The sequence below is a fragment of the Macrotis lagotis genome, chromosome 1 (genome assembly GCF_037893015.1).
Source record: "Macrotis lagotis isolate mMagLag1 chromosome 1, bilby.v1.9.chrom.fasta, whole genome shotgun sequence".
Taxonomy (NCBI): domain Eukaryota; kingdom Metazoa; phylum Chordata; class Mammalia; order Peramelemorphia; family Peramelidae; genus Macrotis; species Macrotis lagotis.
In genome coordinates this window covers 414,290,776-414,309,423 of record NC_133658.1, presented here as the reverse complement: position 1 = coordinate 414,309,423, position 18,648 = coordinate 414,290,776, and the positions used below count along the sequence as shown (strand labels likewise).

The following is an 18,648-nucleotide window of genomic DNA, read 5'->3' as shown; positions in this document are numbered from 1 at the left end:
CTGTTGCCAGTTATCAACCTAAGTAGTGCCCCTAACTCTTCCTTGGCATTCCTAAAACAAAAACCATCCTTTTATAATCCTTGACCCCCCCCACCAATTTCATTTTAAGTACCCCCAATTATTTTTATAGCTCCATTGCTTACATTCATCCTCTCATCTTTATTTCCATCTTGAATTTCTTTCCATTTCCCATCCCTTCTTCCTCAAACTATTCTCTTTCTAATCCCTATTTAATATTAGTCTCTTGAGATCAGGATGTAGTTTTCATCTGCAAACCTCATAGCACTGAGTCTTCCCTGAGAGTTCTAGCTATATTAGCTATTGAACAGTGACTTCATTCTATCTTATGGATTCAAAACCCAATCCTTATGCAAATGATAAAGGCGCAGTGGGAAAAAAAGATTAGAAAAAACTTTTAAGTTGATCCTGAGGCAGAAGATTATTACCAAAGGAAAAAAAAAACTCATTTTTGTGGTCACTATAAAAAGCAGTCACTTTTAATTATTCCACAAGACGATACTGAGTTTAAGTTACTTAAGATGCTAGGTGGCTGGTTAGGGACCTTCACAAACAACAAATCAACATTGTTTTCATATTTATTTTTCTTAAAAAATCCAGAATGGATCAAAAGAACAATTATCAAGGAAGTAGGTACCCAGTGCAAAGGCTAAGAAGGTAGAGAAAACAGAATGCTTTGGGTAAGCTGAAGAGCCTCCTTAATCACCTCTTTTCAAAATGAATAGTTCTAGATAGAACAAAATAAACTCATCTCTTTCAATCTGGTTTCTTCCTTCTCTGGCAATGAAGCTGGCCCTGCATAGGTTACAGATAAGGAGTCCATCAGTCATGGCTGATCAGTACTTTGCTAACTAGGGACCTGTCTCTACTGGGTCTTTTAAGGATTATGGTCCCCTACTCTCAATTTTGTGACATGGTTTTATTTCACTCCTTGGAATCAGTCACTGATACAGACAACTGTGTCAAGCCTTTATAATGATCAATGAATCCCTCTGCCTTTCACATGCAGCTGGAAAATAAAGATAGGCTGGGGATGAACATTTAGAACTCTGTATTATCTGAATTACCCGTCAAATGATAATTAGCTAATACACTCACTAGATTTTTATACATTAAGGAAATTATATATATATATATAGAATACTGCAAAAACACAGTAAGACTGAAGTTTGCCCATTTCTGCTCAGGAAGGTCCTCATGCCCTTTTACCCCAAGCTTCACAAATGTTTTCCAAATTTTCTGCTCCAGTCAAGGTCAACTGGTGATTACTGCTTCCCCTCCTTCTGATCTTCCTTCTGTTCCCCAGAAGTAGAACTTCCAGATCCTTCTCTCTCAGATGCCATCTACAAAGAAAATATTTGTAAAATTGTTAAACTAAAGCTCTGGTACTATCTGCATTTTAACTTTGTTTTAGCTTAATATAGCTTCAATTTCATTAATGTGTTTTTTGTTCCTTTCCTGATCTTTTTAGTACCCACTTATATCATCCTACAGTTCCTTAAGAGAAAGATGAGTAGTTACTAAAGCTTGGCATAGGGTCTTCTATCTTAGCTAAATTCAACCATGAGAAATCACATCAGCCACTTTAGCACACACACACACACACACACACACACACACACACACACACACACACACACACAAATAAATCCATACCTTTTTATATGCCATTTCAAAGAGTTTTAATGATGCTTGTTGGAGAGTAGATGCTGCCTGCCTGATGTTTTCCCCTGTTTCGCTATCTTTTCGAGCCAAAAGCTCTTTCATTCTAGAGATTTCTTCTTTTAGTTTATTGCACTGAAGGGGAAAAAATTTACACACAGATATGTAATTATTGGTCTACATTTTTCTATACTGTTCTACAGTTTCATTTGAAACTGTACTTTTTGAACTGATACTATTTTAAGAATACAACTCACTTCATCTTCTGGCAGTTGGTCTTTGAATTCTTCCATCTTTGTTTCAGTATCATGTATAATTCCTTCCGCCATATTGACAGCTTCTACCCGTTCCTAAGTGATTAAGCCCAAGTATTAGTGTGGAATGTTAACAGATTCTGCCAATCAGCCAAGCAAATATAAGTAGAAGAAAGTAGATTCTGGCAAGGTAGACAATTTTAAGACAAACTGCCAGTTCCTTAGTAGGGACTTGTAATTCCATCAATATAACTTAGTCTTGTTACTATGCAATTTACTGTCTTAGAAATATTTATTTTAGGCAGTACATTACCCCCCCCAAAAAAGAAAAGTAGAAACAATAATAAGCTATAGGAGAAGAAAAGAAGGGCATTGCAATGCAGCACAGTAGTCTAGATGACTTCAGGAGGGAATATTAAAAGGATAAGTAGCATAATGGATTGACTAGAAATATATGAAAATAGAAAAATAAATAAAAATAAATTGAAAGCAATTACTTTCTTTCTCCTGTCTTCCTCTGCATACTTCTCTGCATTCTTAACCATGTTTTCAATGTCATCCTTGCTTAATCCACCAGAAGACTGGATCACAACTATAAGGAAAAAAAGTATAGAAACATTATTTTTATTATGCAATCATTCTGTTTTTCAATTATATACAATAGTAGTGTCTATCATTTTTTGTTATTTTTTTTTTACACATTTTCTTCCACCCTTCCTTAACCCCCCCACAGAAGGCAGTCTGATAATCTTTAACATGGTTTACATAAAAGCATATTCACACACTAAGTGGTTAATTTTCATCTTCCTTATATTCAATATTTCAAAAGACTATGGCAGTTCAATGACTTTAAGCCTAAGTAATGTGAGTTGAAATCAACACCAACATCCAATTCTGGTGATCAATCATTGAAAAATGGCAAACCACTAAAGAATCTTTGCTTAGAAAAACTCCAAATGGAGTCATGAAGAGTTGGACACCACTAAAACGCCTGAATAAACAAGCACTATATTATGGTCCAAACTAGGTTTGATTTTCAGGTAATCTAATGCTAACTTTAAAACAGAAATGAAGTTTTGAGTGGCTCTAAAGTTCAATGCCTGATACTTGGTTCTGCTAGGATCATAAAACATGTAGATTTAACTACCTCATAGCCAAGCCTCTACACAGTAGGTTTGGAGCACACTATTACCTCTTCTTAGTATCAACGAGATAACTACCACCTGAAACTAGAAGCCAAAGGGAAACTGCAAACTTACAGGTCTAGTCAAATTTCTTTGTTCCAACTCTACTTTTTATAAATGGTATGAAGACAAGCAGACTTACTTTGTTGTTCACGTCCTGTGCCTTTATCCTTTGCAGAAACATGCACAATCCCGTTAGCATCAATGTCAAATGTGACTTCAATCTGTGGAACTCCACGTGGGGCTGGTGGAATTCCAATCTGAAATATAATCAAGTCCTTAAGAGTCAGCTCACAGCATCTTTCATTCCCAATTCTATGTACTATTCTTAAGAGGGATGTTTAGATGATGATTGCTAATTCCCAAACCACCTTCAAGAAATTCTAACTGGGGAAACCAAAAATGGTTTGACAGTTAATCACAAATATTTTCATTTTCTGTAATTTACAGTTCATTCTTGTAATTATGTTACTTACAAACTCCTGGCTGAAGCTTCATGTCACCTAGATTTTATAGGTGGCAGCCCAAAGTTAATTAGGAGAGAATTTACTCTTTGTGAACCACAGGGCTTTTTTAATTTCAGGATTACATACCAAAGTAAATTGTCCAAGAAGCTTGTTGTCTGCGGCCATTTCTCTCTCTCCCTGGCACACTTTAATTTCTACTTGTGTCTGACCATCAGCAGCTGTAGAAAACACCTATGGAAAAAAAAAAAGAGAAGTCAATGAACAGGAAGGAGCTCCATAGGCTCTACTTTGTCTCCCATTTTCACAAAAAGGAAAAGTTCCAAGGTATTCTGTATATAAACCTGTTTTTCCTTATTGGGAATGGAAGCATTTAGGAATGCAGTAAGACAGCAGCTAATTCAGCATTTATGTGCCAGCCAAAAATGTATTAAAATTGTGGAAGAAACCAAGAAGTGAAAATGCAAGACGTGAGCTACACCAATTGAACAGTAATTTGGGGAGACATAGTCCATCAATTTTTAATCAAGGCAATACCTTTTTTATTGAGGCAATACTTTTAAAAAAAATTGTGCTCAGTTTTTTTGTAGTTACCACATACTCATTTTTTTCTTCAGAATGAAGGGTTGTCAAAAACATCACAGCACAAATAAAAATAGTTTTAATTTCTTAGAAACTCTTGAGTACACAGGTCGTGTTGTGGAAGAATAATTCCAATAGTTCTTGCCAATTAAACTAAAAAGATTTTTTTTCATTTTTTTTAGATGAGAACTTTAGATGGTCCTTTATAGGCTGGAAATGTTCTTACCTGGCTCTTCTTAGTTGGAATAGTTGTGTTCCTATTGATTAGTTTGGTGAAGACACCTCCTAATGTCTCAATGCCCAAAGAAAGGGGAGTGACATCCAGAAGTAGCACATCTGTGACATCACCAGCTAACACACCTCCCTGAATGGCAGCTCCCATTGCTACAGCCTCATCAGGATTGACAGCTTTACTTGGAGCCCGGCCAAAGAGTTCTTGTACTGTTTGCTGAACCTAGGAACCAAAGAATAAGTCACTCACCTTCCATAAGAACCAATCCACCTCTGGGGAATTAGGGCAATTGGGGGGTAATGGAGGGAGGGAGGGAGGGAGGGGGGGAGAGAGAGAGAGAGAAAGGAAATTTCCCTCAAATACTTCTCTAGTGGGAGGGAACTTCTGCCATAATCTTCCATGCATAAGTTTTCAGGTAGTGATTTGAATTCTTGCTGTTCAAAATATGATATTTGAAGGCAGTGTGAAGGCGGAATTTCCCAGGAACTCCTTCCTCCCTCCAAACTCCAAAAAACAAATGACTCTAGCCAAACTTTAGAGGGGCAGAACCCATAGGAAAGACTAAGTGATACGTTTTCCCAGTCCAAGATAACTTAGAAGGTCTGTGGAAAAGATGTATTTCACCAGGATGGGGGGTTGGAAAAAAAGCCTTGGCCACAGTGCAACCCGGCCCAGAGACCACTGGCTTGAAGGGATGGTGAAGAGAACCTTGCTACTTCAGAATGAGTGTGGAATGAAGGAGCACCAAGCTGCAGAATCTGCAGTGAGAATCTGGAGAAAGCAGCCTGCACCCCCAGAGACAGGAAGGGGTCAGGGGAAGACTGCAGAGATTTCTGTGCTCTCCTTCCGGGCAGGACTCTGCTGTTTGCCCACACTCAGATCCATGTTGGAGTTTGGGCTTCCTTACTAAGATATCAGAATCCTCCTTATAGTCCCAGGGCAAAGGGAAGTGTGTGTGTGATCTACATTCACCTCATAAAAAGAGATCCCAAAAGAAAAACTTCCAGGAATATTATAGCCAAATTCCAAAACTCCCAAATCAAAGAGAAAATTCTAAAAGCTGCCAGAAACAAACATTTCAACCATCGAGGCTCCATAGTCAGGATTACACGGGATCTGGTAGCATCTACATTAAGGGCTCGTAGGGATTGGAATATGATATTCCAGAAGGCAAAAGATCTTGGTTTACAACCAAGAATCAACTACCCAGCAAAACTGAACATTCTCTTTCAGGGGAAAAGATGGACTTTCAATGAAACAGGATTTTCAAGCTTTTCTATTGAAACAACCAGAGCTCAACAACCAAGTACAAGACTCTGGTGAACCATAGAGGGAGTGGAAGAGAAGGACTAACTATGAGGAACTTAATGATACTGAACTGTTTGTATTCTTGCATGGGAAGAAGATATCGTTAACTCACATGAATTTTCTCATTTATAAGAGCTGTTAGAAGGAGCACATATAGACAGGACACAGGAAGGAATACAAAATGGTATAATATAGTAAAAAGATGGAGTCAATGGGTGATAAAGGAAACTACTGGGAAGAAGGAAAAGGAGAGAAGCTAAGAACATTCATATAAGAATCAAGAAAAAGCTTTTTCAATGGACTGGAAAGGGGGTAGGCAAGGGGGAACGAGTGAACCTTCATTCTCATCAGAAATGGCTCAGAAAGAAAATGACATGCACACTTGATAGGGTGAGGAAAGTTCCAGGGAGAGGGTACTCAGATTCAACAGTTTTGGACAGGGCCAGTATGAAAGGAGAGAGAAAATAGAATAAGAGAGTGGGGAGAAATAGAGTGGAGTTACAGCTAGTAATAGCAACTGTGGGAAAAATATTGAAGCAACTTCTCTGGTGGATTTATGATAAAGAAAGCAATTCACCCCATAGACAGAGCCATTGAAATGGCACAGACTAAAGTACAGTTGCTACTGAATAAAAGTGGCAAATGTAAAAAAAAAACAAACAAAACCAAACCATGAAGGACTTAAAGCATCCTAACAGCCATCCCAGTTTGAATGCGTCAATTTTACTTTGGCTCAATATATAGGGAACATGATCTCTGGAAAATCCTTAATTCCAACTCTCCAACTTAAAAGACCTATTATTTCTTGAACCTGCCCAGATAAGAAAATACTTACCTCCTGACCCTGAAAAAGATTACAAGGTTACTAGAAATGCTAAAATGTCCCCTACCCAAGGGACCACATCTCTCCCTCTACTCTGTAATACCTTGGGCATTCTGCTCATGCCACCAACTAGGATTACTTCTCCAATGTCACTCTTGCTGACTTCAGCATCTTGCATAGCCTTCTGGCATGGGGCAATAGTCCTTCTGATGAGATCAGTGACAATGCCCTCAAACTGAGCTCTAGTCAACTTCATGTTCAAGTGCTTGGGCCCAGAAGCATCCATAGTCAAATATGGTAAGTTGATGTCAGTCTGCAAAATTAATATTTAATATGAGCAGAGGAAGCCAATGATAAAGTGCTTACAACAAGGATAGAACAGGGTCATTTAGAAAGTCACATAGCTCCAACAAAGTCAGAATACAATTTGCATTCAAGTATATATGGCATTGAGTTCAGATATCATTTCCAATTGTTCTTCGTTCCTTCAGCATAGCTATGACTCAAGAAACTTGGAATTAGGCCATAAAATAGCCCCAACAAGAAGAATCAAGCAACACAAACTAAAACAGGGTCAAAAAGATTGGCTTCTAGCTAAAAGCAGTTAGGATACTAATTTTTTCCCCCTCAAGTGTAAAATAAGTCTATTCTAAGTCACACATACCATCAAACTTTGCTTTATATGGATGTTTCTTTACAAATGTCCTTAGTGATAAGGAGACTGAAAAAAATGTTCTGCCACATTCACCCCAAGAATATCAGGCAACATTAAATCTGCACAGCCATAATATATAGACTTATACTCTGGGCTATGTAGTGTCACTGCTATTTCTCTCACTCTCCTTCCCTCCCTACATTTTAATACTGAATTCATTAAAACCCACCAAACATGAACTTAATTTAATAAACTCAATAATGCCTCTATCACTCCAATAAACAAAACTTCTGAGTGTTTAGAAAGGTTCAATCAGCTCATCAATGTGAGCTGTAATTTATTCATCTCACCTGCACAGAAGAAGAAAGTTCACACTTTGCCTTCTCAGAGGCCTCCCGAACTCGTTGAAGAGCCATATTGTCTTTTGTCAGGTCAAGTCCTGTCTAAAAGACGAACCATACAACATATTTCAGTCTAACAAAGCATTTTTTATTTTGCTCAACAACCAAACTCTGAATTGAACTTTTGATATTCTGTATCCCTTCCCCTCCCAAGTACCATACTTTTTACAACAAAAAATATAAGGGGGATGAAAAACGAAAAAAAAAAACAACACAAAACAGGTTCACTTTTATTATGTATCGCCTTTTAGTATGTGTCATTTTTCATTTCTATAGGTGATCTCCCATGTCCCCTTTCAGCTTTACTCTGCTTACAAGTGGATGAGGAGATAAAGAGTGCACTAGAAGACAGCCTGATTTTTTTTTGATAACAAGATGCTTTTAAATTACAAGTAGCTGCCAAAACAACATTTTTCTAGTCCTTGCTGACAAACCAACTAATTTTACTAAGTACAATTCTAAAATATGCAAGACTCTTTAAAGTAGCAATATCTGTCAAACTGGTCACCAACCTCTCTCTTGAATTCTTTCACAATGTGCTGCAGCAAGGCTTGGTCAAAGTCTTCACCACCTAGGAAAGTATCCCCATTGGTAGATTTCACCTCAAATACACCCTTCTGAATTTCCAAGATAGAAATATCAAAAGTTCCACCACCTAAGTCGTACACAGCAATGCTTTAAGAGAGGAAAACAGGGACACGTTTTTAGTAAGACTGGACAAGGAAAGTAATTTCTAATAAATGCATGAATGTGAAGCTATTTTACTGGTATAAAATGCTGAACTATTTTTATTAATTATTTTAATAGTGATTTATTTCTGACCGGTAGTTTTAACAAGTGCTCAATAAAAATAAATCAAAGCCCATGATATTGAGTAAATAAATGCTGACAATACCTAATCACTTTTAGATATCTAACATGGAGCAATTCAATTTACATGTAAAAATTTCCCACTGCAGTTTTTGAAAGATACACACACACACACACACACACACACACACACACACACACACACGCTGGGATCCCACCTGTCCTGAGGAAAGGGCAAATTTTTAGTCTAACTGCAAGGCTCAAACATCAAAGGAGCACAAATGACTGTGTATTTAACTGTTCTCAAATATCAGACAACTTAACCTTTCCTTTTTTCTGAAACTAGGGGAAAATATTCCAAAGACTTGCTTACATTTTGTCTTCAGATTTGTCTAAGCCATAAGCCAAGGCAGCAGCTGTAGGCTCATTAATCACTCGAAGTACATTGAGGCCAGATATTTGCCCAGCATCTTTGGTGGCCTTGGGGGGGGGGGGGGGGGGGGAGAAAGGAGAAATCAATTTCTACATTGTTCATTTTAAGTGATCACTGATTTGTATGAAGAGAAGTTTATTGTGAACTCACCTGTCGCTGAGAATCATTGAAATAAGCAGGCACAGTAATAACAGCATTTTTTGCTGAATGTCCCAGATAGTTTTCTGGAAAACAATAAAAAAACTGAAATCAATGGGGGGCCTTTTATTTGACAGACACAACAATTTCTAAATGTATTATGCACACAAGATATACTCAGACTAAATAATCACTCTCGTAGGACTTTTGGTCAATTAAAGAATGAAGACTTAAAAAACACTTTAAATAGTGATTCCATTGCTAGGACATTAACCTGGAAATATAATCAAAAGGATTTAAAAACCTGTTTATTCAAAGTTCTATCTATCTATCTATCTATCTATCTATCTATCTATCTATCTATCTATCTATCTATCTATCTATCGTGGTCTGAGATTTAGAATATTAATACAAAGAAATGTTAACTATAAAAATTTGAAGAACTAAAGTTCATTATTTTTCTTAATTATATATAACACTAGCCCTCCTAAAATTTCTTCTTTATTTTGAATTTTATTATTTTTGATAGCTTTTTACTCCCCCCCTCCCAAGGTTCCCAGGTCAAAATATAGCTCAATTCAAGCACAAAGACCATTTCTTTTAGAGGTAATACAAGTTTCTTAAAATGGGAAGTCCTCTTCCTCAACCTTTGTTCCAAAGATGTTATTCTTAAGACCTTTTTTTTATAACAACCTCACCAATTGGTCTAAAAGGAAGGAAAAACTCACTAGCTTTGTCTTAAACTAGATACCCAAACCAGAAAACTCTGAAGATTCTTTTAATTTGCAGAGACCATACCAAGAACAAAATTAACAAAACACAGAACAAAGGTTTGATTGGTAACATATCAATGGGACTGATATTTTATATATACATATATTTGATTTTGCTTTAAATTGTATTTATTAATAAGTGGAAAACAAAACCAATAGCAACTTACACAATGAAGTCTAACAAACATTACTTATTCCTATCTTAGCCAAGTTAGGAAGGATAAACCCAATGAGGCTGTCTTTTTTTTAAAAATCAAGATAAACTACCTACCTGCAGTCTCTTTCATCTTCATCAATACAAATGCACCTATCTGACTTGGGGAATATAGTTTCCCATGGGCTTCTACCCAGGCATCACCATTGGAGGATCGAATAATTTTGAAAGGAACATTTTTACTGAAAGACACAAGAATTGTGTTTAACTGAGAAAACTTGCTGTGACAATTCTTTCACCAAGTTCACAAACAAACTGATTCTCTTTAAATTAACATAGACTTAAAATACTTTAAAAGGTCTAATCATCATTGCTGGCAAATTCACTGCCAAGAGTTCATAAGTCAATCAACTATTCCCTAGGAGATGTGTGGAACCTGCAGCCCTCTGGGCCTACTGCATTGTATTCATGAATGGGTATTGTATCCTATTTACCTAAATGTAAACATTACAAATAGTACCAGTAGACAGTTGATCAAAACTATACAGCAAAGATAAAAACAAGACAATCTAGACATATAATATATACACACACATACATGTTAGGTTTTTGCAAGAAAATGGAGTTAAGTGGCTTCCCCAAGGCCACACAGCTAGGTAATCATTGAGTGTCTGAGGCCAGATTTGAACTCCTGACTACAGGGCCAGTGCTCTATTCACTGCACCACCTAGCCACCCTCGACATATAGTATTTTTGAAACACCTTTTATAGATGACCACCATTTGAAATGGCAATTTTTTAGAGATAGTTGATCCTTTAAGACAAAATCTATCAAAATAATTCTGTTTTTTTTTTGGGGGAGGGAGACTTGAATAGCAACTTGAAAATAAATTTGACTCAATTATTTATTAAGCATTATTAAGAATGATAAAAAAGCAAAATGAAAAATATTAATCCTGACCTCAAGGAATTTGAACTCAATTAGAGAATCTAATACTTTTTTTTTTTTGTGATACAGTCTAGTGTTTGTTTATGTTATGGAAGATACACCTGAATTTCAAACATATAAAAGTGGTTAAGGGCTAACATTTTATCAACATTAGATAAACGCATAAGAATGTTTATTATACAGCAGGATACAATGGTAGTGCTAATGCCAATGGGCATCATGGATGTTAGTCTAAAAAATGTCACTATGCTTTGTACAAACAACATTTGCTGCTGTTTAAGAATATTGGGCTTTGTCTGCTTCTCATTATCAGCAGTCCATAACATTTTAAATATTATATAGTGTCATATTATTTAGTTTGGCAAATGTTTCAAAACAAAGAAAAAAGTAGAAATGTCATTACTTCACAGAAATGCACATCCAATTCTGGTTTTCAATAACAATAGGTATAGATCAGAATTCTCCCTATATGAAATAATTTACACAACGGATGAAAGCTAGAACACTATCTAAAATAATCACTAAATACATTTTTTAAGAAATAAGCAAGTATGGTTTTACATTATCAAATATTAAAAATGTGTAGTTGATGTAGTGTCTAACAGAACTGATGTTCTAAAATGAAAAAAGAATTCAGTGAATGTGCAACCTAAATCAACCAAGTTTATATTGTAGTACAACAGTATTAAGAAACCACTGATCAGAAATACAACTGTATATAAGAAAAAAATGTCCATAATCCACAAAACTGTCAGGCCATAAAATAAAATAGCTCCATAGTTTACAGGTAAAACTGAGGCAACAAAAATGCGTGCTAATCTCCGAAAAGTAGATATTTATGCAGAGGATGTAACACTTTGTAGACAGGATGGTAGGCATTTCTCAACAAGACATAAGGAAAACAAGAAAGAATCTAATGCTTAAACAAGCCTCTTATGATTCCAACTCAAGCTGCTGATTGAGTCTTGAAGGATGTTAAGGATTCTCTAATCAAAGGTATATATTCCAGGAAATGAGGTGAAGGACTTTTAAAAAACAACACTAAGGACCTAAATTACAGTGGTCATAATACAATAAGGACTGAAAACAGAATAGTGGGGATCAAGAAAAGTGAAGAGTAGGTGACTTAAATTACGAAAATTTTAGTGACAGGAGGGAATTAAGGGTAAGGATTACTGGTGAGGGAACTGGCAAAGGGAAAAAATTTTTAATACTCACATGTCTTTCTGTACTTCAGGATCCTCAAATCGACGACCAATGAGGCGCTTGGTGGCATAGAATGTGTTATTAGGGTTGGTGACTGCCTGTCGTTTAGCAGGCATGCCAACAAGGCGTTCATTGTCTGCTGTAAAGGCTACAACTGATGGAGTGGTTCTGGCACCTTCAGCATTCTCCAATACCTAAAACCTCAAGGTGGTACATCCTTAAGAACCCAAGGAATGAAGAATCTCCATGCAAACTTTATACAGAAAACCCACAAGAAAAAGGAACTCAATTTATAAATATGTAACATCAAAAATTGCTTTTAAATTAGCAATAATGTGGCTAATTTAAAAAATTATCAGATGATTATTTGCTAATAGGCTGTAATTTAAAATATTTATTAGGTCCCTGCTTTGCCTGACCACAATTCCAGTTACTGCTATAAGATTTTTTTATTTACTTAAGGCAAAGGGGTTAAAGTGACTTGCCCAAGGTCACACAGCTAGGTAATTGTTAAGTGTTTGAGGCCGGATTTGAATTCAGGTCCCCCTAACTCCAGGGTCAGTGCTCTATCCACTGTGCCACCTAGCTGCCCCACTGCTATGAGATTAAAAAAAAAATCTTTAAAAACCCTAACATTATCACAGAAACACAGTAATAAGAAATACAGCTTTCCTGTTCTTATTTTGTAAGCCCTAACAATTTTTTTTGGTAGGGAAGAGACTGGATCTGTGACTTCACTGGAATAAGGAACTCCCAATATGGAACATTCCCTGATCAGCACCTGACCTGTAATTCAATTATTAAGATTGTTAGGCAACTTGTCTCCAGCATAATAAAGCCCATGTGGAGTAAAGGCAGAACTTCTGATGGATGAAAGACGTCCATTTCTGTATCGCCTATGCCAGGATGCTTCTCTCTAAACATATTTACTTCTTATATTACATATTGAAGTTGGGGGGTTGGTGGGGGAGGAGAAGAGAGAGAGGGGGGATGCCAATAAGAAAATGGGAAAACAAAGGAATGAGTAAAAGGTTGGTGCAATAGGATTTTATATTAAAAAAGTATACTCATTCCAAATGCAGACCAAAACATATTTTCAATTTTAAAAATTTAATGTTTCATATTTTTCCCCTCTCATGGTTTTTTCCCACTTTTGTTCTGATTCTCCTTTCACAACATGACTAATATGGAATGCAAAATCTCACAAAAAAATCAGTTGTTGGACCTATCTTTGTACAGAGACAGAGAAACAAATGAGAAATTCTATTCTCAGGGAACAATATGTAGCTGGTGTGGAAATATTAGAAGCTCACTTTAAGAGTTTGTGATAGAGGAAAGATAGGATTTCATGAACTAAAATATTTCAAGATAAGTCTACCCAGATGGGATGGAAAATTATGAAGATATAAATGTAAAGTAAAACAACTTCAATAAAGGAAAGAAGTGTTTGTTGTCTGCAAAAACTAACAAGAATTGCAAGAATACTACTAAGAAAGTTAAATTTCAGAATGAATAAGAATAAAAAAGTATGTTTTGGGTTTTTTTTAAAGCTATACTGGAAGAAAAAGCAGATCAAATAGGACCTCTCAGTGGAGGATGGAATAGACAAGAGGAAAAAAATGGTCAATTGTTTCAATTGTTTGCTTGGATTGTGGAGGGGCAATACAATTAATTAAAGGAATCATGGCAGCTTTTCTCCTGTATGTTTACTATTATTCAAGACAAAGATGGTAAGAAGGCAGGTAACTATGCTTAATGAGTTCAAGTCATCTGGCCTATTCAGCTATATCCTCAGGTTCTAAAAAAAAATGACAGATCCGACCCAGGTCATTTGAAAGATAATGGAAAATGGGAGAAGCATCATAAGAATAGAGAATGGCAAACATCAATTTTTCAAAAAAGAGCAGATAGAAAACTATAGAGTGGTTGGCAAATATCTTTTAGAAGGAGTCAATATGGCTTTATCAAGAACTTATCAAATCAGATGTCACATTTCTGTTTTAGCAGACTTACTAAATTCTAAGATGGGTATAGTCTGCCTAGTTTCTAGCAAAATTTTTTTTGGTAAATTACCTTGTACTATTCTAATAAAGATGGAAGAGACATATCTTAGACAGCAATACAATCAAATGAATTCCAAATTGGTTGGAGTTATTGGTTCAATGTCAATATGCCAGGGTGGTTTCCAGGACTGTACAGACTCCAGGTATGTGTCCTTGGCTTTGGGCTGTATGACATTTTTATCAATGACCTAGATAAAGCATAGATAGCATCTCTCTCAAATTACTAGATCAGAAGTGTTAAACACTTTTTTAGGTCACAACTGGCTCATAACACTTTCAAGAAATCCTGAACTAAATTAAAATGTAATTGTGAAATACTTAATAAAATAGATAATGCCAGGCTAGACTACTGGCCTGAATTTATTCCTCCAATAGAGAAATACCTTACATTTGGATTAAAAAAAAAAACACAACAAAAACAACAATTCCTCACAACCTCAAAATTATAAGGGGGAGGAGGTATGAACAGCAGATCTGAAAAAGATTTTTAGGGGGTCTGCAAGCTCATTGAGTAAGCACTGAATTGGAAATAAAAAAAAAAAAAGCAAATTCTTGCCTTGTTAAGAGGAATGTAGCTTCCAGAAATAGGGAGGGGATAGTTCCTTTGTTCTCTACTCTTTTGGATCACAACTGGAACATTGTGTTTGTTTTTGGTAACACCAGTCAAGGACACTATAAAGTGGAAAAGGCAACTAGAATGATGAAGGGTCTAGAGTACATATGACAAGAGAATTATTTGAATGGACTGGGCATATTTAGCCAGGAGAGAAAAAACACATGATGATGTATTTGAAGGTCTGTAAAGGGAAAGAAGTGGCTACTTGGAGATCTTCAAGCAGAGGTTGGAGGTTTTTTTGGTTCTTCATTTTTTTAAAGTTTTTTTTTTTAAGTTTTTTTGCAAGGCAAACAGGGTTAAGTGGCTTGCCCAAGGCCACACCAGCTGGGTGTCTGAGACCGGATTTGAACCCAGGTACTCCTGACTCCAGGGCTGGTGCTTTATCCACTATGCCACCTAGCCGCCCTGGTCCTTCATATGAAGGAGGTGATGCAAAGTCAAGTACATGAATTAGATTTGAGTGAGGGGGTATAGTGCTAAGTCAGCACCCTCCTTTTCTCCTCCAGAAACACCTGGATCCTGTGGCCAGATATGAATTGGGACTGCTTGAAATGGCCCTGGATGCAAGGCAATCAAGTTTAAGTGATTTGACCAAAGTCATATAGCTAATTACTATCAAGTATTAGAGGTTGGATTTGAACTCCTATCCTCCTGACTCCAAAACCAGTGGTCAATCCACTGAACCACCAAGATGGATGGCTATTCATTGGGAAAATTATATGGAGAATTTCTTTCCTGTATAGATTGGACTCTAAAAGGTTGTGAAGTCTCTTCTAGTTCTCAAATTACATGATTTTAATTTAAAAAAGGGAGAAAGAGAACCCAAGCAGTTAAATCATGTCACAAATGATGGCTAAGTCCCTCTATTGACCAGTTATTTTTGTTCTACTCCTCCAGCACAGCTTGTGCACTCTGTAACTAAAGGAGCTGCAAATGCAGGCAACTGATCACAAGGAAAGCCATTCTCATTATTGGTATTCAAAAACATGTGCCTTGCCAGAAAACCAGAAGCAGAGAATTTCATTTCATTTGGGGAAAAAAATTAAAAATCGGTTCTAAGATCACAGGTGATTTTACAAACTAGTAGAATGAAAAAAATTTTTTAGATCCCTTCTCACGTAGATTATAATTTCATGACCTTTTAAATTGTGTTAAAAAAAAAGTCCTGCTAGCAATCCAAGTTTCTCCATACTAAAACTAAACCTATAAAGCAAAATCAAAAACTCAAAATGTCCAAGCATCTATTTTGTACATAAAATTAGAACCAAGGGTAAATATCAAATACCAGAACTCACCTTTGCTTGTTTCCCTTCCATTACTGCCACACAGGAATTAGTTGTGCCCAAGTCAATACCGATAACAGCCCCCTTGATGGCCTCTGACCTGCAGGGTACATGTAAAACAATGTCAATTACAGAAGGGGGCCAGAAATTCAGAACTGACTCTTATAATACAAAATTTGCCACACTCACGCATAATCTCGTCTTGAAATGATTCTAAAAGCCTCATGACTAAGACCATTCCAGCCATCCTTGGAGGGAAAAAAAAAAGAAAGGGAGGTTGGAGGTTAATGGCATAGACAACAATAAACACCACATGAAAATCCTGAACATAAGTATTTAGTTGTTATAGATGAGTAACTGAACCCAGGTCTCCTGACTCAGTCTTTCCACTCTAGCACTAATTTTTTTTTTGTTAAGGCAATGGGGTTAAGTGACTTGCCCAAGATCACACAGCTAGGTAATTATAGTATCTTAGGCCACATTTAAAGCAGGTACTTCTGACTCCAGAGGCACTCTTCTATCCACTGTGCCATTTAACTGCCCCTATAGCACTAATTTTAATATAAAACAATTCTTTCAACAAATTTATTGTTGCCCAACATAATGTCAAGGACTAGTGCTATTTTTGTCTTTGTATCCCCAGCATCTAGGCACTTAAAATTAAGATTTATTGAACTCGTGGGGTGGCTAAGTAGTACAGTGGATAAAGCACTGCCCCTGGAGTCAGGAGTACCTGGGTTCAAATCTGGTCTCAGACACTTAATAATTACCTAGCTGTGTGGCCTTGGGCAAGTCACTTAACCCCATTTGCCTTCTGATATCCAACAGCACATGGAAATATGACTAGTCCTGCACTATTAAGGTTTAAGTGATTCCAAGACATTTTCTATGACCTTATGATGCAATTGGCCAAGTGGACTAAGATTTATGTAGCAGAAACCCTCAGAATGGCCTCCAAAGTTTATCTAACTCACAAACCCTAGATGATTTAAGATCCCTGCAACCTTGCATCAGCCTAGAAGTCAATTCTTTTAGTCCACATGTAAAGACAACAGAAATGATTCTCTAGATAAATTGTTTTGTTGGAGTAACTTTTCTCCCAACCTATGTATATGAAATGGGTCCCTTAAGTCTTTTTTTTTTGTTTTTGCAAGGCAAATGGGGTTAAGTGGCTTGCTAGCTACGTAATTGTTAAGTGCCTGAGACAGGATTTGAACCCAGGTACTCCTGACTCCAAGGCCGGTGCTTTATCCACTGTGCCACCAAGCCGCCCCAGTCCTGTAAACACAACAATTATTTTATAGGAACTGAAGAGAGAAAAAGGATGCCAAACACCCAGCAAAGCCTAAGAAAGGTTTCAGGAGTTATTTTGACCAACACCACATTTAGTCAAAGATAAACGTGGGGTTGGGGAAAAGGTATCTATCCTCAAACAGTCAGTAAGTGACATAGCCAGAACCCAAATCTACCATTCCCATCCAATATAGTTGTTCTGTCCGTCATCCTAAAGCTGCTTAACGGCCAAGGAGCAGAATAAAAGAGACCAGAGATTCGATGCTTCAAGAAAGCAGGTTTTGGAGGGCTTTGGTTCCTTCGTATGCCTCTTCACTACGAGTGTGTTGTCTTTCTCACGTATCTCTAGGTTAACACATACCTCATTAAAATTTACAATGCCCTAATTCAGGGACCCAGGGAGCTCAGAAAGTTGCTTCCAACTGGGATCCGTTAAATCTCCGGATAGTAGGAGTCCAGATAAGTGAAATTGGAAAGGAACAAATAAGAGTAAGAATCTGAACAGACTGGGCCCACATGCTCTCACTGCCGTTTCCAAGCCTTGCTAACTTTTAGTCCTTCAGGCGGAAATGGCAGACACAGCCCGCCGCGGCCATCTCCCTCCCCTCCATTATGGAAACCGACCCCGCCCGGGCTGGGGCGCCCAGGGCCGCCACCTATAGCTCTCCCCGGTCCGCAACCCTGGTCCGCCTCGGGCTTCTCTTAGGGCCCGGCTGGGGAGCCCCGGTCCCCACCCCAGTCTCAGAGCAGAAGAGTCACGGCTCCCCTCAACCGTCTTGGCCTCATCCTGCCCGGCGGGGCCGCTCCGTTCCGGCGTCTCTGAAAGCCCCGGCTCGGCCCGCCCCACTGCCCTCTCATGTGCCCCGGAGGCCCGGAAAAAACCAGCTAACGCTAAGGCCCCGAGGCCGGGCCAGACGCAGCAACCCGCGCACCTGACGGAGGCCGGCAGCCGGGCCCCGGGAGGCGGCTCCGGTGAGGCGGGCAACGGCGGCGCGGCTGGCGCTGAGCATGGCGGGCGGGCGGGCGGACGGGGGTCGGCGCCGAAGGGGACTGAAGGGGCCGGGAGGTGCGCAGCTCGGCGGTCGCGGCTCTTCTGGAAACCTCTGACCACGTGGGGGGTGGGGGCGGGGGTTGGGTCACGGCGTCCCATAAGACCGCTCTCTCCCGGGGAAGCCCACGCGGAAGCCTGAACAGAAAACTTCATGTCGGGGCTCTTCGGACCCGGATTGCTCGGGTATCCGGGGAGTGCTTTGATCGAGAGAAAGAGGAAGTAATTTTTTTGGACAAATCAGGATTTTTGGACCCTGGAGAGGGTTTGTAAAACTAGGTCAATTTTGTAGGCATTGC

General features: G+C 38.1%; 1 protein-coding gene and 1 non-coding gene across 2 annotated transcripts; both read right to left on the bottom strand.

The window, feature by feature from the left end:
• Positions 1–481: 481 nt before the first annotated feature.
• HSPA9 (heat shock protein family A (Hsp70) member 9) lies at positions 482–18,406 on the bottom strand. The gene is made up of 17 exons (XM_074212933.1): positions 18,234–18,406; positions 16,198–16,256; positions 16,021–16,108; positions 12,059–12,240; positions 10,009–10,133; positions 8,977–9,050; positions 8,767–8,873; positions 8,096–8,258; positions 7,533–7,625; positions 6,631–6,840; positions 4,391–4,618; positions 3,712–3,816; positions 3,261–3,378; positions 2,432–2,526; positions 1,938–2,030; positions 1,675–1,815; positions 482–1,361 (listed from the first exon to the last, which is right to left on the bottom strand). Exons 1-17 carry the CDS (start codon positions 18,309–18,311, stop codon positions 1,284–1,286), a joined length of 2,037 nt encoding a protein of 678 aa, XP_074069034.1. The 5' UTR covers positions 18,312–18,406; the 3' UTR covers positions 482–1,283.
• Positions 4,153–4,229, bottom strand: LOC141510668 (small nucleolar RNA SNORD63). The gene has a single exon (XR_012475097.1). It is a non-coding gene; the product is annotated as a small nucleolar RNA SNORD63 (small nucleolar RNA).
• Positions 18,407–18,648: the final 242 nt, after the last annotated feature.

Excerpts from the sequence above, each read along its gene's own strand:
- HSPA9 (XM_074212933.1), bottom strand. The coding sequence starts at position 18,311 with ATGCTCAGCGCCAGCCGCGCCGCCGTTGCCCGCCTCACCGGAGCCGCC. Across the intron at positions 3,379-3,711 it reads TTCTTGGACAATTTACTTTG|ATTGGAATTCCACCAGCCCC; the intron begins GTATGTAATCCT and ends ATTATATTTCAG. Across the intron at positions 1,362-1,674 it reads TTGAAATGGCATATAAAAAG|ATGGCATCTGAGAGAGAAGG; the intron begins GTATGGATTTAT and ends TTTTCTTTGTAG.